This window comes from Trichosurus vulpecula, chromosome 2, assembly GCF_011100635.1.
Source record: "Trichosurus vulpecula isolate mTriVul1 chromosome 2, mTriVul1.pri, whole genome shotgun sequence".
Lineage (NCBI taxonomy): Eukaryota > Metazoa > Chordata > Mammalia > Diprotodontia > Phalangeridae > Trichosurus > Trichosurus vulpecula.
In genome coordinates, this window is record NC_050574.1 from 303,782,176 (window position 1) to 303,808,579 (window position 26,404).

Sequence of the window (26,404 nt, forward strand, 5' to 3'; positions counted from 1 at the left end):
TAAATACCACCATTTCCTCAACCAATTTTCATTTCTAGAGATCATCTGATTCAAAAACAAAAATGAACACAGACCCAGCACAATTTCACATACTCCACAAACTAAAAATAAACCAAGGTGGGCCTATTTTAAATCTGCTAGTGAGACAAGAAGTCTTGGACTATGTAGTACCTCTTTTGGTATTTGGGTAGAAAAATTATAACTGGAAGATTCCTCAGTTCTTGCCAAGATAAGCCAAATTTCTGGATGAACACAAGAGGTTTGGTCTTTGCTTCTTTTTTTTTTTTTTAAAGACCACATTTCCCCATCTTTCCTAGGTTGGAAGTCCAGTGGCCATTCACGACCTGACTCCACGTCTAAGTGGCATGGGAGCTCTGTTTTCAACATGGCCTGTTCATCCCTTCTTAGGCAATATGATAGCCCCTCGTTCCTAGGGGTTCAACCACACTGATACTGGACTTTGTGCAGACACCCAATCGGTACAGCCCTTTGCAGCTCAGAATTCCAGAGCAAGATCTGCCAACCTCCCTGGCAGTTGAGATTACTGGCATGAGCTACCAACCTGGCTAGGTTTCTGCTTCTGAAAATTATCAAAAAATCCTGCCCCTGCCAAGGGACTCCCCTCCCTCCAGTCACCAAAACCATCACCACTGTAAGATTCACATTCATACCCAAGAATAAAACATGAGTGGGGTGAACAGTCCTGCAGACTTAACCACAGGACAGGAAAGAAAAAGAGAGACATAGCAATCCCCACCTTGAACACTTTGATCTGGCAACTGGCTGAATGCAAATGTTCTGTGTACTCTCCATTCTCGTTCTGTTTAAAGGTGTCAATTTGTACTCGAAAAGGAACTCCCTTTTCTCCCCCGTGCTTCCTGGGTGTGAATTCTGTGCTGATGCAATGTACCTGGAAGAAAAGCAATAAGCATACAGTTATGTGAATGGAAAGGTCAATTTGAACCATAGCATAAAAGCTAATTTCATTATGTCATTCAAAAGAAAAACCTAGAATGTCTCTTTATTGTCTATCAAATCCAATCTTTTGTGGCTGAAAGTCAAGACTCTTCCTCACCCGGTTCCATGCCCTACCACTCCAATTTTATCTCTTACTAATTCCCAACACATATCCTTCTGCTCCAGTTAGTTAGTCAGTCAGGCAGTCTCCTCATTGGCTGTGTCCCTCCCTCCCAGAATCATCCTCATCCTGCTCCCTCCAAACATATACACATCTTGTTTATTCCCATTCCTGAGCATTTTTGCTCATACTCTTGCCCCAAATGAAATTCCCCTCCCTTCTACCCTTGTCCCCACATTTTCCACTCATTGGTCCTAGATCCTCAATAAATAAGGTCCAGTTCAGGTCCCACCCTAAACTGAATTCTCCCTTCTCTGAACTTCTATTGCACTGAGTCAGTACATTGGTTAACATTCAATTATTATATAACTGCTGCATGTGATTTAACCCTGCCTATCTTACTTACAAACTTAACTACAAACTCCCAGAGGGCCTGATGGTACTTTGCACAATGCTGAGCATATATTGGGTAGTCAATCACTACTGATTGAGTGACTGATTCTAGAAAATATTGGAGGAAAAAGTGGGGTTTATTTTGAGGACCAGCAGCAATGCCAATACTTGAGTGTGTTATTAGCCACACAGTGAGAAAAACGCAGCATGGCTATTACCTGAATGAATGCTGAAGCTCTTTTTGAAGGATCCCACAGAAATTCAACTGCATTTAATTGTGTTGGGCTGGCCCTGGGGTCCAAGATGCCAACAGAGAGAGGGATATCTGTGTAAAAAGAAAAACTTTTAAATAGCCCAAGCAAACCCACTCAAATACTCAGGGAAGTCATGGCAAGACACCAACCATATGACCCTGAACCTGCTCATGCTGCACCCCCCCCCCCAACAAACACTTAGTAACACCAACCTGCAGGCATTTTTCCTTTTCTGAGTGTCTATGACAGTATCTGCATCACCCATTGGACCCTGATCATATTTGGTTATATTTCCAAATAGACTATAAAATCTTTGAGGGCACAGTCTATATAATATTCATCTGTATGTCAACAGTATATGTCGATTTGACTGACGTGTGTCCATAAACTTGGGCATCAAATGATTGGGTATAGGTATTTGGGAAGGAGTCTAACACAGTTTAAACTTCAAGCTATGCATTTGGGCAAAATCCCAAGCAGGAAAGACCCACCAATATCCAGGATTCGATCCCCAGGTCGGCTCCATCTCCAGCCCTCCAGCTGCTGATGTTCCGTGTACTGGAGCCGCCGGTCATGGAAAACCACACGGATGATACTCTATGATGAAGGAAGCCCCGAAAGGGAAACTTGTGTCAGGACCACCAAGAGGATTCATCTGTTGACCCTGCCAGGAATGCCCCTCCTCTTCACTCCCACTTTCTACCTAAAAGCTTGCAAACCTATAAGGTCTATTTCACATCTTAACTTCTCCATCAAGCTTTCTCTGACCACTCTAGCCCTTTCCCCTCCTATAGCATCAGTGTACCACTCATTATACATTTATTATACAGTTTTTTGTATTGTTAGTTATGCTTTCATCTGTCAGTCTTATCTTCTCTGCTAGCTCCTCCTTAAAGGCAAGAGACTATTGCTTAAATTTCTATCTCTTGGTTGACTCTTGATCGTTGATCTGAAGGAAAAAAAAAGGCAAAGGTCTACAGGATTAAGCTTTCCAGTCTCTCCTATGACAAGCTCAACCCAAATCCAGGCTTTCAGAGCCTCAGCTCAAAGCCCAAGGTTTCCAGGATACTGGGTACCAGGAAGTAGAAGGGATTTCAGTTCTGCTTACCTTCACATATTTTGTGTTGAGATCCTGAAAATCTCCCAGCTTCCGATTCTCCAGAAGTCGGATTTCATAAGACTGACCTGTAGAAAGTTAATGGCATCTTTTAAGTTTGACTATCCTCCCAATCTCAGGAGGACTTGGAGATATTTCCAGGATATCCATGTCAGACAAGATTCAGATAGCCCTTTTCCATATCACAAGGCAAATGCACTCAATAAACAAACTTGAAGTAGCTGTTCCAGCATCAGCTCTCCTTGCACCATATACAAAAAATTATTATCTAGCTTGGTGAGGGAATGGGATGCTCTAATTATCTCAACATTCTGATCAAAAGTTAACCTGCACCCCCAAATCTCATAGAATAAGAATTCAATAAATCACACCAAACATTATAATTCTACTGAGCAGTATTAATCTTTCTCTGCTGATCTGGAATACTCTTCTGTCCCTGTCAAGCTCCCCAAATCATGACTAACAGCATTCAATCATTGTCAAGGTCAAACCTTGGAAAACTATAAATCCAGCCAAGTGTGTCCTTATGTTTCTAGTTTCTCCTTTTTCTTTCTCCTTTTCCCCTCATGAGGCACCCAGAGGCCTCTGGCATGGCCTAAACCAACTTCATTTATGCCTTAGTGTAGAAGCCTCTCTCAAAGGTTCCTGCATTAAGTCACATTTGCATTTACAGGCTAAAGACCTTTAACTAGGGATGAAGTATATTTTAGGGGGAATGATCCCAAATGACAGGGTACAAACAGATAGAGCCCAGTACTGAACTTAGGAGGAACTGAGTTGATACTCTGACTCTGACACCAACTAGCTGGGTGAGCATGGGCAATCCTTCACTTCCCTGAGTCTCAGCATCCTTAGAATAATACCTGTACTTTACCCAGTTGTTATAAGGCTCAAATGAGATAATGCATGTAAGGTGCATTGTAGATTTTACATCACTATTATTCAAGGATCATAGAGATATGAAGCTAGAAATAATGTTTAAAGGGGCTTTTGTCTTCCCAATAGCCCACTGATCATTGTGAACTGTGAGATACCTTACTAATGGATGTGGAATAAATAAGTACCAATAAAGCGAAGAAGTACCAATAGACATGTTTATTATTCATTATTATTTTTTCATGGTTATTTCTTAAATCATTTACAAATAGCAAATGAAGCTGCATTGTGCACTACTTAATAATTAAGGCCCACTTCACTGTCCAAGGTGCTACACAGAAGACAAGGTCCAGGGAATGACCCTGCCTCATCCTAGGACAGAGATGCCTACATCCCATACTCATCTATTACCCCACCAAGAGAAACACAACCACCGGAGAGACATTTGCCCCTTAAAGAAATGAGTGGTTTCTTGCATATGGTCAGCCAGATTTTAAACAAAGCGAGTCAATGCTTTAAAGGAGAACACAATACCCTCAATGAGAAAATAAAGGAGAATACCTACTAACCGGTTTTTCCAGTTTTCTTCCTCCTTATACTCCTCTTTCCCTGTTCCCAACCCCCCATTTGAAGAATGCAGAGCAAAGTATTCCATAAGCCAACAAGCAAGTGGTCATTAGCTCAGGTTTACTAGCTCAGCCAGTGTCAGATGAGCCCTGACCCCAGGAACTGCTATGCAAACAGAGTTCTCATCAAGCAGACTCCTCCCGCCCTGAAGAAACCATGGAATCTTTCCAGTTCTGAAGCTAGAAATGTCAGGGGTGAAAATTTTACAAGAAATGAGTTACTGAATCAGGTAAGAGAGCTCAGTATCAGGACTTTCACCCAGGTAACATGCCATAAGCAGGTAGAATAACTTAGGGTTTTAAACTCCCACTTTTTTCTTATGAAGATTTCTTTTATAATGTCTCTCAATCCTCTCCATTCCCACCTTTGCATAAATCCTTACAGCCTTTGGGGTTAGTGGCACAGTAGATAAGGCACCGGACCTGGAGCCAGAAGGACCGGACCTCAAATTCACCCTCAGATTTAATAGCTGTACAACCCCAGGCAATCACTTTACCTCTGTCAGCCTCAGTTTCCTAAACTGTAAAACAGAGATACCTCACATGGTTGTTGTATATAAACTTCTTAGCACAATCCCTGGCACATAGGTGGTGCTTAATAAATGCTTGTTCCTTTCCCCTTTGCACTCCTTTCCCTTCCTTTTCCAGTCTCTAGTCTAATTTCTCCTCCCCAGCCCTCACCTCTACCCTGTACATACTTCTGCCAAGTCTTATTTTCAAAAAATACTTTAAGTTGTTTTATTCCTCTATGCAGAAATTTTCAAAAATTCCCCCTTGCTTTAAAGGATAAAATCCAGATCTTTAGCCTAGTGTCAAAGGTCCTCCATTATCTGGGCCTAATTTATATGCCTAATTTCATATGTTATTGTACAACACAAATCCTTTCTTTGCTCCAGTCAAACTGGTTTACTCACCGCTACTCCTTTCCCACCCAATACACTGTGTTCATTCCCACCATCATGTCTTTGCTCATATTGGCCCCTTATATCTACCCATCCAAACGCCCCAGGCCTAAGGCTGAGCTTACCGTCTACCTTCACAAAGACTTCCCAGCCCACTAGAGTTGACAAGTCATTTCTCCCTGTGCATATCCATAGTGCTTCTTGTTTGTGCCCCCACAAGAGAACTAATTATCTTTTGCCTCTTATAGGTGTGTGTGTTTGTCTAGTCTTACCAATTGGACTGCAGTGCTCCAGAGGGCAAGGATTATTTTGCTTTTTTTTTTTTGTATTTCCAGCCCTAGACCAGTGCCTTGCACACAGAAGTCACTTAGTAAATGTTGAACTGAATGTGTATCTCTTTGTAACCCTCACACAGCATTATGGATAAGCTAGGAAAAAAAGAAATTTGTGCTAAATGAATACATATGCATTCCCTGATTTTTCCAAGAAGTTCTTTCAGAAAATGAGTAAAAACTAGATCAACACAAGAAAAGAAAGAGCTCTCCACAATTTTTCCCTAAGGGAAGTATAAAGATTCCCTAATGGAGTTTGTTACATGCTAAGAATGGGCTACTGAGGAAGGTTGTAAAATAATCCTCCCTTAGTGACCTTTTGAAGCAAGCTAAGTATTTTGGAATGAAAGAGTTTAACAGTTCAGCAAAGGGAGAGGAATGATTTTATGCAAATTAGTTTCCCAAATGAATCAATAATAATATCCTCATCAAGACCCTGGTTAATAAGATTTGTAGTTTAGCAGGTTGAACAGAATTACTTAATAAGCACACACTCATTTCCCTTTCTATGAAACTAAAATTTCTCAAACTCTGCCTAAGATAAAATAAACATCTGTGCTATGATTAAAAGTTTTCTATGAACAAAATATACCTGCGGGATTTGCAATCCTAGTTTTAAATGTCATATATTCACAAATTCTCAAGACCATGCCTTCCAATCTGTCTAGGAAATCAGATCCAGGCTTGAAAGCATTCTATATATCATGGGTGCAGGAATTCTTAGGACGACAGTAAAGCCAAAGAAAGAAATAACTCCTCTTTCAAACAAGATGTCACTATCCCCATATCTTTCAGTAAAGGTTAGCAACTGAACATATCAATCAGTGTACAATGGTCTACTAGTGAAGTTCTTAGCTACGTTTCTTACATCAGTTTCCCAGGTATTCACTCTCAAGAATACTGACTCATCCTGCTCCCAAAGAAATCCATTGTCGTTTCTAAGCTCTACAGGTTCATCTGTATTATTTTCTGGTGTCTACAAGACTCAATCATTCAAGTGGTCCCCACTGTCATTTCCTCATGTTTCCTCACCTCTTTGTTTCCACATCAGAACTAGCTTCAGTCTTATTATCAGGGACCTCCTTGAGCCCCTGCCTCTAGAAAAATCATGCTAACCTGGGACTCCTTTCAGATTAAAAATCACAAATAGCAAACTAGAGGGCAAAGGGCCATGACCCTTGGATCCCACCTATCCATGGACATGTATAAAAGCTAGTGTTAATTTAAATGAAGATAATGTCTCTCCAATTTAGATCCATATCAACAGAGAAACCCCAAACTAGACAAAATGTGAGGTTTACACGATAAAGGAGAGAAAGAGAGAGCCTAAAAGCTCCATGGCTCTCCCAAAGTTCCTCTCTCCCTAGGAGTTACATTTTTAACAAAATAGTTACCAACATGCTGTCAGTACCTCCTAGTTAATGCTTCCTAACTCTTCTTAGCCTCCAAGATTTGGGACATAACTTGCTCTATTGCTCCGCATAACTTGTTTGACCTACAGACATTATGCATGGACTACATGTGCTTTTGGAAAAAGGTTTTATTTTTTTTAATCACTCTGAACCTGTGTACACAGTAGGAAATCCTAACCAATAATGAAAAAATTTGTCCACTATCCTAATATTTCTACATGTCAGGATCTGGTGTCATTTAGACTAAATTTCTAGATTGAATTTCACCTTCTATTCTGACATGCCATGTGGCAATAAAATGGTGAAATCTGAAAACTTTGTTAAGAGCTGTTATACAAATGATCTCATTTGGTCCTCATAACAACCCTGTGGGGTAGGTATCATTATGCCCATTTAACCTTTATTCCCTGTTCCACTGTTTTATTAGCTTTGTACAGACCAAGAAAAACAGACGGGGAACCCCTCCCCAATGGAACAAGTGTTTTGGTTCTTCAGTAAAGTACTGTTGTCTGCAGAAAGGGGATGCTATAAAAGACTGTGTGGGTCATATGTCTGCAAACTGAATTTTATTCTTCCATTTACTTAACATTATCAACTCATGATGTCCCTTCTTCTCTCTATCCAAATCCTATCCATCCAAAGCAGTCCAATCCCTACTGCTAAATAACATTCATTCCTTCCATCACTAGATTGTGACCTCATTGAGGGCAAGGACTGTCTTTTGCCTTCTTCTGTATCCCCTGCACAGAGCACAGTGCCTGAGACATAGTAGATGTTTTATAAATGTTTATTGGTTGACTATCAATTCAAGAAACTATTACATATTTACTGAGCGGTAGGCACTATACTAGCCTCTAGGAGATATAAAGTTTAAATAAAATGTTCTCTCTTGACATTGAGGAGATTACAGTCTAAAAGGGGAAGGTAAAACATACAATCAATTAATATCAAAAGATAAAATACAATAGGTGTATAAAAGGGCTAAACAAGAAGCTAAGAGAGTTCTGGAAGAAAAGGTTACTTAAGTCTCAGGATGTTTTATGGAGCCCAAATGTCAAGTTGGGTCTTGAGGCTCCTATTCACCAAGCCCTAAATCACCCAAGATTATACATTATATTCCATTATTTGCTAATATGTTTGACTTATTTTATTTCCTAACTAGAATGTAGGCTCCTTGAAAGGAGGATAGAGCTTATTACTTCTGTTGAACTCCCACCACTAAGAACTCTCCCCTCATTCTTTTTAGATGGATTTGCAAGGAGATCCTAAAACTTTAACGTTAAGTGTCTCAGGGCCCCTCTTCCTCCTAAGGTCAAGTAATCAAGGGTCTTTAAACAAACCAAATGGGCTGGCTGAGTTCTAATTTAATGGAACCCTCAGCGTAATCTTTTGTAATGCCAATAGAGTATTCACATAAAAGGTTATCTTAAACCAGATAAAAAGGTAAGGGTCCAGCCCAAGGCCTGGGCAAATAAGTGGAATTGCTGAGAGGAAACCAGGAATTTATGACTCCAGTCCCAGCCCCTACCTCCTCCCTCCATCTTCCACTCCCCAACACCCCACCCCAGTCCCAAATGCTTCTAATGGAGAGATCTCACAGATTTAGGTAGTATAGGCTTGGAATGATGGAGGAATTCTGTTGAGAATCATCTCATTCACCTTCTATTTCTTAGATGTCCTTTTGTCTCTTGTGCAATTGTAAAATTCACTTTTGTATCAACTTTTGGATATGTCATAACCTCACGTTAGATTAAACTCTTTGACCTGCAGACACAGAGGGTATTTTTCCCTATACACATCACAATGTTTTGTACACAGTAGGTGCTTAACAAATGCCTGGCATATGAGTCAACCATAGTTAAACTGAACTGTTCCGTCTCCTCCCTTAGGCCTAGGGGGCAGACACTTCTGGCTAGTCTAAAATGATACCTGAAAAGTAAGCAAGGGTTAGAAATCTAACTTCTGGGCCATCTGCCTCCAACACTCCAGTTAATGGGAGCCCATACAAGCCTAGAGATGGGCCCCAGGGTTCCTGCAGACAAGTGTCCCTCTTTCCACCAAATGAACCTTTTTCTTTTTTTTCTTCATCTTCTTCTCCCTCATATTGAAATCAGATGACCTTCAAGGTCTCTCCCAACTGTAAGAAAGGCTGGAACCTTCGATTCTTCTCTTCTTATTCCCTTCGTTTTCTTCTTCAGGTATTTCTTATTCCTGCTGGGAGTCTTGTTCAGACATTTTTCTCCAAATGCTGATCTGTCTTCTCTCTGACTGTGTCAGGCAAGACAAATCAAGAGACTTCAGGGGTCAGGAACTGAGTTAATGACTTCAGAAAGATCAAATCCTCATAATTTGGAGTTAATGCTTAGCTCTGAAAAGTCAGCCATTAGAAACTATGGAAATGAGAGATGCGGTATGAAAACTTTCATTTTTTTCCTATCTGTCTCCATCTATTTTTTGCAGCAGAATTAGCTACAACTTCAGAAACAGAAATAAATATGGAATAAACTACATGTTTCATGTTTTTTTTTTTAAAACACTAGGACTAGGCATGCCAATTGTGTAAACGGATGTAAAATTTTTAATGACAATTTTATTATAATTTCTCCTATCTGTGCAAATGTATTTTAAATACAAATAATTACAAGGATATATTGCAATAAATAATCATCATCCTGCTATCTCCAGCATGGGCAAATGTACTGTGTCAGGGCATAGTTCTAAATGGCTTTCTGGAATGGCCAGATCAGTTCACAATTCCAACCATTCTGGAGGGCAATTTGGAATTATGCCCTGAGGGCTATAAAATGTGCATATCCTTTGACCCAGCAATACCACTCCTAAGGCTGTATTCCAAAGAGATCATGCAAGTGGGTAAAGGACAAAAATATTTATTGCACCTTTTTGTGGTGGCAAAGAACTAGAAATCAAGGGGATACCCATGAATTGGGAAATGGTTAAACACGTTGTGGTATGTGAATCTAGTGGAATACTACTGTGCTATAAGAAATGAGGAACAGATGGACTTCATAATAACCTGGAAAGACTTACGTGATCTGACATTGAGTGAGGGGAGCAGAACCTGGAGAACATTACAGGATTACAGACACACGGTATCTGTGATGACTAACTTTGATAGACTTGGCTCTTCTCAGCAATGCAAGGTTCTAAGACAGCTCCAAAAGACTTATGATGAAAAAAGCTATCCACATCTGAGAAAGAACTATGGAGTCTGAATGCAGATTGAGGCAAACTATTTGCTCTCTCTTTTTTTATTTTATTTTTTGGCTTTGTTTCTTCTTTCTCATGGTTCATTCCATTGGTATAATTCTTCTTTACAACTTGACTATTGTGAAAATAAGTTTAATGTGTAGAATCTATATCAGATTACATACCATCTTGGAGGGGAGAAGGGGGAGGAGAGGGAGGAGGAGAAAATTTGGAACTCAAAAACTTGTGGAACTATTATAAACTAAAAATTAAAAAAAAAATTTTAAAAAACCCTGAAAAAAAAAGAGCATCTATTAAACACCTACTATGTGTCTGAAACTATGCTAGGTCCTATGGATATAGTACCTAGACAAAGACAAAAATGAAATAGTCCTTAGCATCAAGGATCTTATATTCTATCTTACAGGCACACATTTTTGCTGAATGTAGTAACTAAATTAGTAGAGGCAGCACTGCTACCTAAGAGACCTGTAGTCAAAAGAGGGAACCATTTGCAGGTTAAGTGACTTCTATAAACATTTACAATATCCAGCACAGTGGAAGTCATACTATAGACACTCAAGTTAAGTATGTGCATAGGTATTTGAAATTTTAAAAGCAGAATATAGTACATTAGTAAAAGTTTATTTCACACCCAAGTTTTCTCAATGTGGACACCAGATCAGTCAGTAACAGTAACTGGAACCAGGACAGATTGGACTGGTGTGAGACAAAATAAAGAGGAGGGCATTTGGTACTAGAAAATTTCTAGGCTAAGCCACATCGCAGCCCTACTCTAAGTTGGCACCCTAATTAACCTACAGATGGGGAAACTGGAGACAATTCAGTCTCCCATTTAACACTTCTGGACCTTTGCACAGATCCTTCCCACACCCAGGATATACCACAGCTCCCCACAGCTCCCCACCAGTGTACAAAACTTACACGAAGTAAATGCATAGTGATTTTAAAGAGCTGGGGAAGGGTGGATTGCATGTAAGATGATCAGGAAAAGCCTGATGTAGGTAACATTGGAGCCGAGCTTTGAAAAAGTCAGAGATTCTAGAGGCAGAGGGAAAAAAAAGGTGTGGTTCCAGGCATGGGAAATGCACAATGCAAAGGTGTGAATAATGAGATAGATTGTCTGCTACACACCTTCATCCTGGAGATTACAAGAGAAAAGGTCATTAGAGGTTCTGCCCGTGGGAGGCTGGGACAGAGGATGATTAAACCCTCCAGACATGAAACAGTTAAATAGCAATAAAAGGCAGAGGGGAGGGTTGGATATATAGTCAGTTTGATACATGACATCTGAAGTCTGATAATTGTTTTTGTTTTTTTTTAATAAGAAAGGGTACAATGATGGGAAAAGGGGAAAGATGGTGGGGAGGGTATATGCAGAAATGATTGATAGGAAAAGCCTTTTCAGAAACAGAGGGAAAAAAAAGAGTTCAAAACATCATCGAAAATCTGGAAGAGAACTAGGCAAACTAACTAGAAAGGGCTGACTCTGGACTTTAGTCGAGGCCTAGCAGTGAGAAAGATGAATTTTTCCCTTAGCGAATCTTCGAAGTGTCAACAGTATGATATAGCCAACTGAAACATCCTTTATCACACATCTCCTTTTCTTCCCTTCCAGTCCTTTAATACCCAGTTAGAAAGTCACCACCTACAGCAGCCTTCCTCAAGTATTTACACTTAGTAGACATTTTTGTTGAATGGAATTAATCCTACCACACCCAAGGAAGTTACTTTGACTTTGATCCTCCCATCATGGAATTTAACATTATTAATTGGCCCTCCTTTGTGTGAGATTGTGTAAACATAGTTTGGTCCCTAAAGCTAGACTAAAAGGCTCTTGAGGACAGGAGCCACAAGCTTCTCCTCTTATATTTAAGACAGATTCTCCTTAGGCACCTTAGGCATAAATGCAATAATACAAAATTAATGAAGTTCATGCATGCAGTGGGTGCTTACAAAAGATTGCCCACGCTGCATTTCTGACCATTCTACCACTGTTAAAGGATGCCACCAGGGATGGGGAGGCCATTCAAACTAAGGTTAAAATAATGTTAAGGCCATTCAAGGTGAAGGAGCTAGAAAAGCCAACTTTGGTGACCTGGGGTTCTTCTTAACCTGGGGTTTGTAGGGGTTCCGGCCTAGATTTAAAGGGGTCTGAGAACTTGGATGGGGAAAATTACATCTTTATTTCAATATAATTAGTATACTTGGAAAAGCCTGTGTATTTTAGGCTGTTAAAAACATTATTCTGAAGGAGTCCATAGACTTCACTAGACTGCCAACGGGATCTACGGCATAAAATTCCTGACCAAAACAGAGGTGCTAACTTTTAAAATGAATAAGCATGGACTTTTAATAAACTAATTTAGAATGAAATAAGAACCAAAAGAACAATTTTTATAACAAAGCTGTTAAGAACTATGATCAATACAAAGACCATTCCTGATTCCAGAGGACCTATGATGAAACATGCCATCCATTAAGGGAGAGCTGATGAATTATGGCGGCAGAATGAGACATGTATTTTTGTACACACCCATTGAGGGAATTTGTTATGCTTGACTATGCATTTGCAAATAAGAAATTTTCTGCCCCCTCCCAATGGTGTGGGAGAGAAAATTAGTGAGGTATGGTAGGTTATTACCAATATTAAATATTTCAGATGAAGTCTCTGCGTTAGTTTTAATTAATTTGCTTTACTTTGCTACAAGAGACCTCCAGAAGTATGAATAATCTATAAAATTTGATAATGTAAAAATGAAACATATTAATAAAACTGAAAGTGTGAAAATGAAAATTTATTTACATGTTATAGTTTGCAAAATCTCATGAGGTTCTCCAACTAATTCCATGAGGTAAGCAGGACAGACATTATTCTATTATCTCTATTTGACAGAAGAAGAAATTATTTGTCCAAGGTCATTGGTGAATTAGTAAGCAGAGCTGGTTAAGGCTAGAACCCCAGTGGGGATTTGTTTCTGGATATTGGCTTAGATGAGATAGCTCCAGGTCTTCTACTTCTTTACCTAACACCATACTGCCTCCAAATAAAGGGACACTCTGAGGGGTTGAATCCTGATGGTCTGGTATGATGGAAGCCTTCTCTTCTAGCTAATGACCATGTTCTGTGCCACCATCAGGGAGTAAGCAAATCAGTGACCAGTGATCACCAATACTCAGGCCAGCAGCCAACCATTCAAGGGGCATTGCGTAATATGGACCATGAGTCAATGGCACTCAGCTTGGACAAAATTTATAGGTTGTTTATCTTCCAACTTTTATTGACTCCGGTAACCAAGGCCATGGAAAATGTAATTGAGGCCTCTATTACCACAGGAATAAAAGAACTGGTTATAAAAAATCTTATTATAAGGTCTGGCTTTCAAATTCATTATATACTAAGTATGTGTATAGAAGAAAAAAGGAAGGAAGGAAGAGAGAGAGGGAAGGAGGAAGAGAGAGAAGAAAGGAAGGAAGTCAGAAAAAGAAAGGATATGCCAGATAAGTAGTAAGAATTGAATAAGGAGACTGAAAAACTAAATCTCCCTCATTTCAGAAACATCAAGATTGATGTCTTGATTCAGGGAAAGTGGGAGATTTTATATCTAAGGGTGGGACAGGGAAAGTGAAAATCATTCTGTGTAGTTAGTCTAAGACTGCTCCCAGTCATGGCCACCATGTTTCCAAGGCCACTATGAGAAGAGTAAATCCAAAGTCTGGAGAACCATGCAGAAAAGCTTTATATTATCTTACATTTATATAACAAGGGCCTTTCCCTATGACATAGGTTTCATAGGTATTGTTAGTCCATTTTACAAGTGAGAAATCTGAGGATCAGAGAGTTAAGTGACTTGCCCATGGTCTCAATCTTAAGTTTCATTAGCAGGTTTTGAACCCTGGATCTCAGTTACCTCCAACATTAAATGGGGAGAAGGATTCTTACTGCATGTGAAAGAAAATCAAGGAAAGAACACGGAAACCTAAAATTAGAACTGGAACGTACCTTTGAGTTCACCTAGAGCAATTCCCTCATTTTAAAGTCAAAGAAAATGAGAGCCAGACAGAATTAAGTGATGGTCAGAAACTGAAGATTTGAATACAGGTTCTCTGCCTTCAAAGGCAGTGGTCTTTCCACTCTTATCATGGAAAATTCCTCTTAACTGAAATAAAAGTGCTGTAGGCATTTTCAGGGTAATAACTTTTCCCAATAATCACTCTTCATATGCTGTCAGGTCAACCTGATCTTGTCTGAATGAGAGATGCAGCAAGCACTCGTTCTTTTATCATCATCATCATCATTATTATTAGGGGTTTCTCTTGCCCTTACGCCAGTTTACAAAGGGCTGCTTCAGAAAAATGTGTCCTCTCCTCCCCTTATTATGATATTCTGATAACACAAATAGGGAATAGATGCAATCAGACTGGAAAGTCTATAAAAAGCCTTTTTTCAAAAGCAAATAGAACAAGAGCGACACACACAAACGTTTGGAAAGTTACTAAGGGCATTCAAGGTGTAACCCTAATCAAGTGAGAAAACACCAAACAAGGAAGTTAGAGAGCCACATTATGGTCCATGGGAATGGGAGAAGGGCAACAGGACAGAACAGACCTTCTATTGAATATAAGTCAATTTTAAAATCCCACTGACATTATATATATATATATGCATATGCATATGTGTGTATATATACATGTATAGTGTATGTATATACGTGTGTATATACGTTTAAGTATGTGCACAGAGATTTATGAGTTTTTATTAGTAAGAACACCAGAGCTTCACAATGAAGCCAGCTGCTCTGGCTCAGAATTCAGGATTAGACAGGTCCACCATGTCTCCTATCCAAGCAGATTTATTCCTAAGTGCTGCCTATATATCACTGATCTGCTGCAGGGCCAGTGCAGGAAGCAGGCTAGTGTAGTACTGTGGCATCCAAATACATCCTAGAGAAAGCAGAAGATCAGAGGAGGATGCCTAGTTTTGAATCTTACACTGCCCAGCTTTGTTAGATCCCTCAGGTAAGGCAAGTTATGTGGGGCGCATGATTGGGTATATAGTAGGTGCTCCATGAAGGCTGACTCATAAGAACTAGAAATATTTAGTTATCAATAAATGCAACCCAGAAAGTAACAGATCACCTTGGAAAGGTGATTCATTGAAGTAGAAGCTGTACTTCTCTTTCATTCTCATACTCAGAGACTGCCTACAAAACAAGGAAGGGCCCACAGGTTTAACTATTCTTCTTGTTCAAGAGAATTCCCTGTAATCCACCAAAGCAAATATCCTACTCTGAAAACTGCCCAAAGGAGACTCTTTCCTTCTGTTGTTACACGCACAAATCTCATAACATAAATCCTCTCTGTTTCTCCTTCCCCTAGCCCGTTACACAGACCGTGGGAAATGCATTAAAGGAGAGGCAATGAGTGGGAGGACAGAGATCTAGCCTTGGAGTCAACAAGACCCGAGTTCAAAAGCCCCACTTCTGACACATATCAGCTGTGAAAGAGCAATGGATCTGGACATTCAAAATCCAAGAACAATTGGAACAGAGACGCAGCTCCTACCTCCCTAGACAGTTCATCTTATTTTGTGATAGCTCTAATTGCCAGTAAATTTTCCGTAAGTGAAATCAAAAGCTGCCTTTCTGTAACTTTCATTCAATGCCAGTAGTTCTTGAGGGCCCATAGTCTCGAGGGCCAGGTAGAACAAGTAAGCCCCCTTTCACATTAGGTCTCTGTCAGCTAAGGATTTATCCTAAGCTTTTCTGAACCCATTTATATTTTAAGCTTGTACAGCCTCTAGGGGCATATAGTTTCCCAAGTTTATTATGAGCTTTTAATAAAAGTAGGCCTTCTTTTGTTTGTCTCAAAACCACCTCTTACAGCCTCCAAGAGAGACCAGACTGTCTTCCCCACCTTGACAGGAATACCACATGTTGACTAGGAAGGTGAGTCATAACTCAATGGAATAAAAAAAGAAAGAGAATGCAAAGTCAGGGATGATTCCTAAGAAGAATTCATTCCTGAAGAACATAATCATGAAATTTCTGGTAGATGATAGTGAAGTTTTCTTATGTTTAACTGTTTTCTCCTTTCAAAAGTTGTTTCTCATTAAAAAATTAAAAATGACTACAACAAATGGTACCCTTCGGCTCTCCTATTGCTCTCATCTTCTTCCACTACCCCCAAAGATTTAACACGTAGCACTAAAGTCAATCAAATCGATTTCACAACTAAAAGACATGTTTTCCCCAATGGTTCCTCCCATAAAACACACATCGATAAGCTAACAGCAGAATCCCGGAGTTGGAAGGGACCTCAGTGGCCATCCAGTCTGATGCATATCTGAACAGGAATCACCTTTAACACATCTGTAAAATGAGGGAGAATTGGATCAGATGACCTGTCAGATTCCTTCATGTGATCCCTACAACCGGGTAACACTTGAAGACCTCTAGTGAGGGGAAACCCAAGACCTCCCAATGGATAACCAAAGGTTAAAAGAGGTTTTCCTTATAATTTTCAACTCCTAATCCTGTCCTCTGGGGTTTTGAAGAACAAGTCTAATCCCTTTTCCACATGACAGCTGTCAAATATCTGAATATAATTATGTCCCTTCTCTTCTCCAGGTTAAGCAATTCCAATTCCTTCCAACAGTTCTTCGTACGGCATGATCTCAAGGTCTCATCCTGGTTGTCCTCCTCAGGACTCTCCTGCTTAATGATGTCCTTTCCAAAATGGCACCCAAAACTGAATACCATATTCCAGACCTGACCTAGCCAGGGTAGAATACAAAAGGACTATTGCCTCCCATGTTCTAGACACTATGCCTTTCTTCACGCAGCTTAAAATTGTTATCCTTTTTGGCCCAATATATAGCAATCAATCATTCCATCAACAAGTCTTTATTAAACTTTCGTGCCAGGTAGCATGCTATGCACTGCAATACAAGGACACAAAGGAAACAGTGAAGTAAGTCCTGCCCTCAAGGAGCTCCCATCAAGGGGATTTATCCACAACAAATCTATGAATTAAATACTCTTAAGTCCTTTTTCCAGATGAACAAACTGACTTTCAGAGGTTGAATGATTACCTTGTGGTTGGTCACATGACTAGGAAATGGTGGAGCTGATAGGTTTATGCCTCAAAGTCTAATGTGTTTCCATTCCATTATCCTGACTCCTTCTCAGTCTTGCACCATAATTTACTTTTCCGGTTATGCCAACTGTAAAACTGTGTTTAAAAACACGGCCAAATACAGTGTGTTTTCAGTTGTCTCAGGCAACATTTGGCAACACATGAAGAAAAAAAAGGTACCACATGGCTGTAAGTAGAAATTCCATTAAATGGGTCCTGTGCTAAGGGGATGTCCACATTTCTAATAATAACAAGAGTACACACGTGGAATACGTTTGTATAATGAAGATAATATGGGAGAGCCTCACAGATGTGTTATGGGGCCTAGTCAGTGGACACAAAAGTGCTTTTAAAGTTTTACTGCTAACTGCTAAAAAGGCCCTCATAAATAGTGTGTCAAAAACACAAAGATTTTTTTTTTCCAAAAGTCTCCACATGCTTTCTGTTAAAATCCATGGCAAATGGAGTGTTAGACAGATGGTCTATTTAAGTCTGCTAAATATATACTTGTGTATATGTATGTATGTGTATATATGTATATTTATGTATGTATGTACATATGTGTATGTACATATGTATATTTACACATAATAAAAATTAGAAGTCTGCTATCTAAAATTTTCCAAAATTTGTTAATAAATGGAAACTAAAAAACAAATTGATTGAAGGAGCAACTATAAAGTTTTCTCAAATACAGCTGGAAACTAATTTTCAAAGGTCAATGTCATAGACTCTTCATGGAAGCAAAAGACTCTTAGTTGGCTGAACAAATTGTAGTTTGTAAATTGAATGGACTACTACTGCAGAAACAACAAAAATTAGGAACTCAGAAAAATGCAAGATCTGTATGAAATGACAAAGGGTGAAGAAAATCAAACCAAGAGAGCGACATATACAATGCCTGCAATTAAAAATGATCATATCACCAAAAATGCTGCTTACCTCTGCTGAATTGTAATTAAAAATTTCAGTCCTGGAGAGCTATTAAAGAAACACACCTACTCCTTGGCAGTGAGGTGTGAACTATGGATGTGGAAAGTGGGTACACAATTATCGGGTAAGTTATATACAATCAGGCATGGTTACTATGTTGGTTGGCTTTGTTAAAATATTCTGTTACAAGAAAGGGTACAATGGGTGTTGGGGGAAATAATCAGTATAAAAACAAAAGGAAATACGTTAAACTAAACTTAAAAATTTTAAAAGATAAATGCTGTGGAGTCAAATACATGGCATAGCTGATGAAACTCTGTATGATGCCGCTACAAAATAAAGAGAAAGAACTACAGAATTTTAGATATCATCTAGTCCAGCATGTCATTTTGTAGAAGAAGAAAGAAAGACCTATGGTTTCACAAGGCCATATAGCTAGTAGCACACCACCTCTCACAGTAAAAATAAGTAAGAGAGTACTAGATCAGTTATATCAAAAAAAAAACTTTTTATACAAAAAATAAACCTCACGGTGATCCTAAGTTTTTTCAAATTAAATGAAAATATCTCTAGGTTAGACAGATGGTATTAGACTTTCACTTCAAACAACATCTGAGAGATCTGAAGGCAGATTGAACATCTTTTTAAAGCTTGAGATGAATCTCTTCTGGGACACTTCAAAATCAGGGTTATTTTTAGATGGGTCACATTCCTAGACCTCTGATTTTTTGCAATCTGCCATCCTGAGGAAGAAATGGACCCTCTTGGTAAAGTTGGAGTAAATTAAATTCTCCTTAGATTAAAGAGCTGGTGAGTTCAGCAGAAAAGGGAATGAGCAAAGGGTCAGGCTGGACTTCTACCCCCAGCTATTTCCCAAACGAAGGAGTCAAAGTTCTAGAAAGAGTCAGTGAGATAGGAGAGGGACTAAAAAGCTTTAAGGATTCAGTTATTTTCCCAATTTTGCCAAGTGGAGTAATATATCATCCGCCTTTCTCCCCACCACCCATACACACATTCTGGATAAATTGTTTTCACTGCTTTTTAACTCAGGACTAATATTTAACGCTCACCTTCGAGGATGGCTGAACATCAGAATGCCTATAAAAGTATTTCTTTACAATAGCAATCATTACATCAGTAAAGACAACAAGGTCGGAATCACATCCCTGAAATGTAAGAACTTCCTTACAATTAGAAGCTTTATGAGAGGGTGAATTCCTTGCCACTTAACGTACTTCAGTATAGGCTGAATGAACATTCATAGTGACCACTTTTGGGGGATATTGCAGATAGAACTGATATCACAGGGGTTTGGGCTAGAGTCCTGGGCCACTAGACCATCTCTACCAGTACCACTCTAACTTGAAGTTACAGGAGTCTGTTTCTTAAGGCTTTACCAAAATCTGATATAGGATCATAGGTTTTAAAGTAAGATGGGAACCTACAATACCACTGAGTCCAATCGCCTCATTTTACAGGTGAAGAAACTGAGGCAGAGAATATAAGTGACTTACCCAGGATAACATAATCAATACCTGGAGGGATTTGAACCCCGGCTTTTGTGACTCCAAATTGAGTGTTCTATCTTCTTCTTATGATATTGTTAGTCTAGAAATGAACATTCATTCTGTCTCCCACTATTAATTATAAAAGACTACTGCTATATTCAGAAACAAAAAGCCTTTTGGATTTTATAACATCTAAACCAGGGGTCCAACTGTTTGGATTCAGTGAAAGGGCCACACTTGAGGACCTAGAGGGCCACATGTGGCCTTGAGGCCACAGGTTCCCCATCCCTGATCTAAACTAACTATTTTATGAAAGATAATCAATTCATTATACAAATAATCTCTAAGAGAGCCAGGATATATGTGTGAATGTATTCATACATACTTATATGGATATATACAGATGCATATATACACACACCAAATATATCTGCCAGATGTAATATGCAACAAGTGTTTAGTCTGCAATCAACAATGACCATGATGAGTTTTTTCTTGTTTTTCTTTCCTTCTAGTTCCGTATTCCTTTTCTCTCTTCCAACAATCTTTACCCTGCTCCCTCCCCTTCACAAGAAATCTAGCAAAAACATCATGCTAAAATGTGAACACTTCCACCTGGGCCACTCAGATCGAACCAATCCAGGTTCCACTTTGGGGGCAAACCTACCTTGGTTGAGGTAGGTCAGAGTTTCTTCATGGAGTTTCACGGCTGGTGATGTGGCTGCACAGAGCACATACTGAAATGGGGGTAGTTTGGCTTCATTCTCGGGGGACAGCTGAGGTTCCTCCTGCTTAAAGATTGGCAGTGCAAGGACATCACTGAAACATATAGTTAACACATGTGTCAGCAAGATATCTAGAAGAAGAATCATTATTTTTGAGAAGAAAAAAAAAGCCTACATAGCTTGAGGAGTTCTTGTAGAAGTAACACGAGATAAGTTTACCCGGATATTACTGCATCAGATTCATCTGTCTCCTCATTCCCTCCACTACCTTTCCTCCCCTTTCCCACCCCCCGCCCAAAAAAAACCTTAAACCTTCGGACAAAGGTCTACAGCAGTAGAAATTTGTTTGAAACTTAAATTACTACGAACTATCTTATAAATATTACATACAGAGGTTAAAAAGTAAAAAAGGAATAGTTTGTGACATTTTCTCATGATAGGACATCACAGAGAATAAGACACTTACTCTGTAAGTCTAGAGGACAAAAATTGCGAAGAGCTAAAAAAAATTCTCCTTCTAAGATTAATAAAATATCAATGTTGGAGGCAGTTTTATGAGATGTCACAAGTCCTGGTCAAGCATACAATCTACTGCAATGAATAGCTATTTGCATGTTACATGAACTATCTTTTCAAGAATAAAACCTATTTCATCTCTCTTTAGCCTTTATTTTGCTGAATAGATCATTTACCCTGAGAGAATCTATAACTCTACACAAGGATTGAGATTAAGAATCCATCCCAGCAACGAGAGCAACTGGAAAACAGGTTAACTCCTCTTCTTTCCTTAACCAAATGGATCTCAAGATTTCTCCTTCCCACCTACTCAAAAGAAATCCCCACACATAGGACCTCAAAAGATAAAAATGGGGAAGGGGGCGCTGTACAGTACAAGTAGCTGGACTTAGAACTGGCTGGCTGGCTAGACTCAAAGAGGACTCATTAAAGGCTCACTGTAGAGTTGAAAAGGTCTCCAAGAATCTCTGCTCAGCTTGTCCTGTGAAACATTTTTATCAGTGACTCTGATCCCATAGATGACACACTATTCAATTTGCAGATGACAAAAAATCTGGGAAGGCTAACACTGGAGCAGAATTCGGCTTCAAAAGTCTTGACAGGCTAGGATGTTGGGCCAAATCTAATAAGAACTTACACAGGGATCAATGTGAAATATTACACGGGTTCAAAAAAAGAAGCTTCAAAAGTTCAAGATAGGGAGTGGTGACTAGATTATTGGTTCATGTAAAAAATTTCAGGGTTTCAGTGCACTGTTAAGTTCAATGAGTCAACAATATGATATTGTAGCCAAGAAAATTAGAGTCAGAGAAAGTGATAGTTCTGATATATTCAAACCTGATAGGACCACATCAGCAAAATTATATTTACTTCTCAACACCACATTTTAAGGAAGTAAATTGATAAATTAGAGTGTGTCCAGAGGAGGGCAACCAGGATATAGACATGGCTCCTGAGTCCATGCCTCTAAAATGGTCAAGTGAAGAAAGTAGAAAGCAGGGGTGCTTCACTTGGTACAGATTTAAGCAGAATGGTGTCCTGATAGTGGCAGGTATCCAAGTCAGTCAACAAGCATTTCTTAAGCGCCTACTATGTGCCAGGCTCTGTGCTAATTGCTGGGGATACAGAGAAAGGTAAAAGACAGCCCTGTCTCTACTTGAAAGAAAGCAGCTTTTTTTCTGTCTTGTCCCAATAGACAAAATTAGTAGCTAAAGGAAGCTCCAAAGAGGAGAATTTAGATGTGCCATAAACTTGCTAACCATGGTGTTCTCCCCAGGGTCTCCATGGCTGCCAGAAGAAGTAGTGGGCTTCTCTCTCTCTCTGACGGGAGGTCTTTGAGTAAAGGCTAAAGACAGCTTGGTGTGTATGGTGTTAGAGGGGAATCTTGATCATGTTCAGGCTAAGCTGGGTGGACCTGAGCTCCCTTCTAATTCTGAAAGTCTAGAATTAGTCTGGGTTATGACTGAGACATGGAAAAAACCCTGATAATATGAATGGCCTGCAAGAGAGAGACTTATTAAAGTCTAATAAATTATGAAGAGCAAAAGAAGCAGGTGCCAAAAAAATGCCAGTCCCCTTATCTTGATAACCACTCTCCCCCTCCTCCCCTTCTCTTAATATGCTTTATATAATGAATCAGATTAGCTTATCCTGGATCACTATAAAAATTGAATAAATACCAAAGTCACTGGGACAATCTGTTCTCCCTCTAACACAATAAACTTGTGTCTCTAAAATACATAAACACTGTACACGACTCGCCAACATCTAACTAGTTCCCTGAAGGAAAAGAGGGTTTTGGGTACACCTCAAGAATCCTTTTTATACCTGCTCTTCTAGAAGTTTTCCACTGCTCAGTGAAGCCAAAACTTAGCTCAACTTTCAGTGAGAGAGCAAGGCAGCCCCCCTTCCTTACACAAAACCTCAGGTGAACAAATACAGATGCAAATAGGTATCTAGGAACATGGAAAGTGTGCACTGGCCTTTCTAACTTTAGGGTTTTTCATGTTTGCCTACATCATATTAAGTTAATAACCCATGTGTTTTGGAGATAAAAAAAAAAAGGAGGGGGTGGGGGAGGGAAGAAAGAAAAGAAAGTGATTGCCCTGTCACCCGGCGCTAAAGTCACTTATGGAAGGGTATTTGTTTCAAGACAGTTATCCGTATTTGCAAAGAAATAAAAGTTACCCAGGACATCAAACATTAAATGAGGAAAGAGATTAAAGGCCAGTTTGAGTAACTTCAACTTTATGGTATTAGTGACTAGACACAGGACTGCTCCCTTGAATACATCCTAAATCTCGGTGGACCATGGCCTTCTCTTGCCTCAATCTCTAGGAGGAGAATTATCCAATCTCCTAAAGGAGGGGACTATCAAATAAAAGACTGTTGACCAATTACTTGATTGTCCTTGGATCAAAAAGCACTACGATAAACTTTTAACCTTATAGTTTGCTCTCTTTCTGATATTCCACTTAATTTTTCATTATGGCTAAACTGAAATGAGTTTCTCAACTATCTCACAAGTGGATGAATCTCTAACCTCCGAGGTAAGCATGGAAACTGCTGATTGGCATGCCTCACAAAAAGAATGCACATCAATTATTCCTTAATGAATTACTAGAATGTAAGTACCTTGTGAGTAGGAATAATTTTAGTTTGTTTTCTCTTTCTCCCTATTCAACCGCTTCCCCAATTTCCACTGAGCTGAGTGTCTTAAGCTTTTTGTGTTTTAAGGTTTAAAGTTTTAAGTTCAAGTTTTATGCTTCCAAATTTAATAATTAAATTTAATAAATTCAACTCTACTGAAATTTCTAGGATATGAAATTTAAGTAAGTTTCAATTATGTTTATACAAACTCACATTTTTAAATGTCCTAATATATTTAATAATCATAGAATAGGAATAGAAAGAGAAAATGGGAAATTAAATTAATGTGGGATATAAAAAAATTTAGTTACTGGGATAAATAGGAACTTAGTTTTCTCCAGAATAATTTTTTTTAAAGGAAACACATTCTAATGAACTGACACATTCTCATCAGAGCAGGGTCTATATTTAAATTGCTCTGGACAGTCATTGGCTCAATATCTTACCTTCACAGAATATCCCTGCAGAATTAATAAAGATCCACCATCATTTACCATCTTTCTAATAATTAAGTCCAATGAATGATGAACTGACAAATTAAAAAGCTTAACCCTTTCATTGGTCTTGCCTTCATTTCTAAAGGAAAGAGGAATAAAGGATATGGAATCAGAGTGGGGAGATTTGACAGGTATCACTCTGGGTATTTGGGGAAAGTCTCAAGGGGAGGAGGGGTGCAAAAAGCCATCTAGTTCCAATAATGGTACCATCATTGCCTGGTAACCATTCCACAAATTCTGCTTTTCCCAAGCCAATGTTAACTGCCCCTTGGGTTAAATTAGGCACATTTAATAAACTGTGACTAGGGTGGAAATAAGACAGGCTAAAGCTGGTTCAAGCAAGTTCAGAAAAGTGAAATTAGAATCCATTAATACCCAGCCTCCAATAGAAAAGGAGAAAAAAAAATCCCACAGAATTGAGGGGAAAGGGGGTGTCCTACTTCCTAAAAGGCCAGTTTTTGAGGGTTTTTTTTTTTAGAGAATTTTGCAAAACAGACAAGACTTACTTTTGCCTTTGAAGAGCACTAGTCAAATCCCTGCAGCAGAAAGATTTCCATCAAGGGAATAGGCCTGAACTCAGGCAAATACATACAAGATTATCTGAGGGGGCTATCTGCTCCTGCGTAAGCAGAAGAGATGCTTCCTGCAGCCCCAGCCCTTAGGTCAAGCCCTCTACCCCCACCTTTGCCCCACCCCCATCTGGAATTTAAGTCTTCACCAGTGTGCAAATTCTAGAGGCTGAAAACCAAAAACCACAAAACCAAATAACCTTCTCAAATCAAAAAGCACAATTCGGAGGGCCAAGAGGTGGCAGAATGCAGAGACCCTGTGGAGTACCTGGTCAGGTTCCTGCACACTTCCTCATTAAGTGAACTATTTCCAAGGAAAACGAATTCTGCCCTTTCCATCTCTCTCTCTCTCTCTGTCTCTCTCTCTCTCTCTCTCTCTCTCTCTCTCCCTCTCTCTCTCCCGCCCCCCCCATCTTACCATCCTCCCCAAGGCTGATTAATGTCAAGATAAAAAATTAAGTCTAAAAAGCCAATTCTCTTCCTTCTCACACACATCAATCAGTCAGCTAGTTAATAAATACTAACTTGTATCACCTTAACTAAATTGATAGATCAATTAAGGTGATAATGAAGTATATCAGCTTAATAAATATTAAGTGCCTGCTAGGCGCCAGGCATTAAGCTGAGCATTTGTAACAGAAACACCCACAATCCAGAGATGAGGAGGATCAAGTTTGTTGAGCTATTCATTCATTAGGTTGGTATTTCGGAGACTATCTACATATACTCCAAATGTCTTCCTTTTACAGAGCAGAGAACGGTAATTCGAGGTGGTTAAGCGACTTGCCCAAGGTCACCGAACACAGTAAGCACCACAGGAGGGATTTGGGAATGCAGCCTCTGCCGGCAGATGCCGGTGGCTGTCACGAAAAGTCCCAAAAAACTGGGACCATTGCCCTGCTCTCTCCCTGGCGTCCCATCTATTTGTCTCGCTCCCAGTCTCCATAGGTCTGTCCGGTGCCCTTTCTTTTCCTGCGCAAGTCTGTTGGTGTCCGTCTGTCAGCTTGTCTGCGGGGTCTCAGGTAGTCAAAGTCTCTCTTCCCCAAAAGAGAAGGGCGAGCCCTGAGTTTGGGGGAGCGCTGCCCATCGCTGCTTGCATATGCTCTTCCGGACACCCATGGCCTCTCCGGCACCGCCAGAGAGACGGCATGTGGCCAGGCTCAGCATGGGAGCCTCTCTCTCCGTGTCAGCTCTGGGTCCGAGCAAACTTGGCCAGGGGCACCCGGAGGTGGGGCGGAGAGAGGTGGGGAGCTCCGGCCCGGGAAGAGCTAGCCGCGAGAGGGGAGCAAGCACACAAATATAGCCCCCTGTTCCCTCCCGTCAAAAGGGTGTGGGATAGGGGGAGGGACAACGAAGGCTCTTCTTAAAAAAAAAAAAAAGTATTTTTTCTGATGACTTCTGATGAGAGTGTCTTTTACGAACTAAATCTTCTCAAAACTGAATTAAATGCGCTGTAAGAAAGAACTGAGGCCATCTAGTGTACCCCTCCTTATTGGAAAGAGGAAGAAAGTGAGACCCAGGTGACTTGACCAAGGACACATAGGTAGATAGTCAGTGTCCTAGGTAGGTAAGGGCTTCCAGCTAGGGCTAGCCCCAGCTGCAGCCTCTCTAGCCTCTCTCCAAGGGGGACTTCCCGGGGCCAGGTGATTCAC

At 39.8% G+C, this 26,404-nt stretch overlaps 1 protein-coding gene across 1 annotated transcript in view; it reads right to left on the reverse strand.

Moving 5' to 3' along the window:
* TFCP2L1 (transcription factor CP2 like 1) overlaps positions 1-26,404 on the reverse strand; it is a 47,299-nt gene that overhangs the window by 20,512 nt on the left and 383 nt on the right. The window contains exons 2-6 of the mRNA XM_036746388.1: positions 20,464-20,615; positions 2,834-2,910; positions 2,217-2,322; positions 1,690-1,796; positions 758-910 (exon numbers count right to left, since the gene is read on the reverse strand). Of these exons, the coding sequence (XP_036602283.1) occupies positions 758-910; positions 1,690-1,796; positions 2,217-2,322; positions 2,834-2,910; positions 20,464-20,615 (595 nt within the window). The remainder of the gene's footprint in view (positions 1-757; positions 911-1,689; positions 1,797-2,216; positions 2,323-2,833; positions 2,911-20,463; positions 20,616-26,404) is intronic.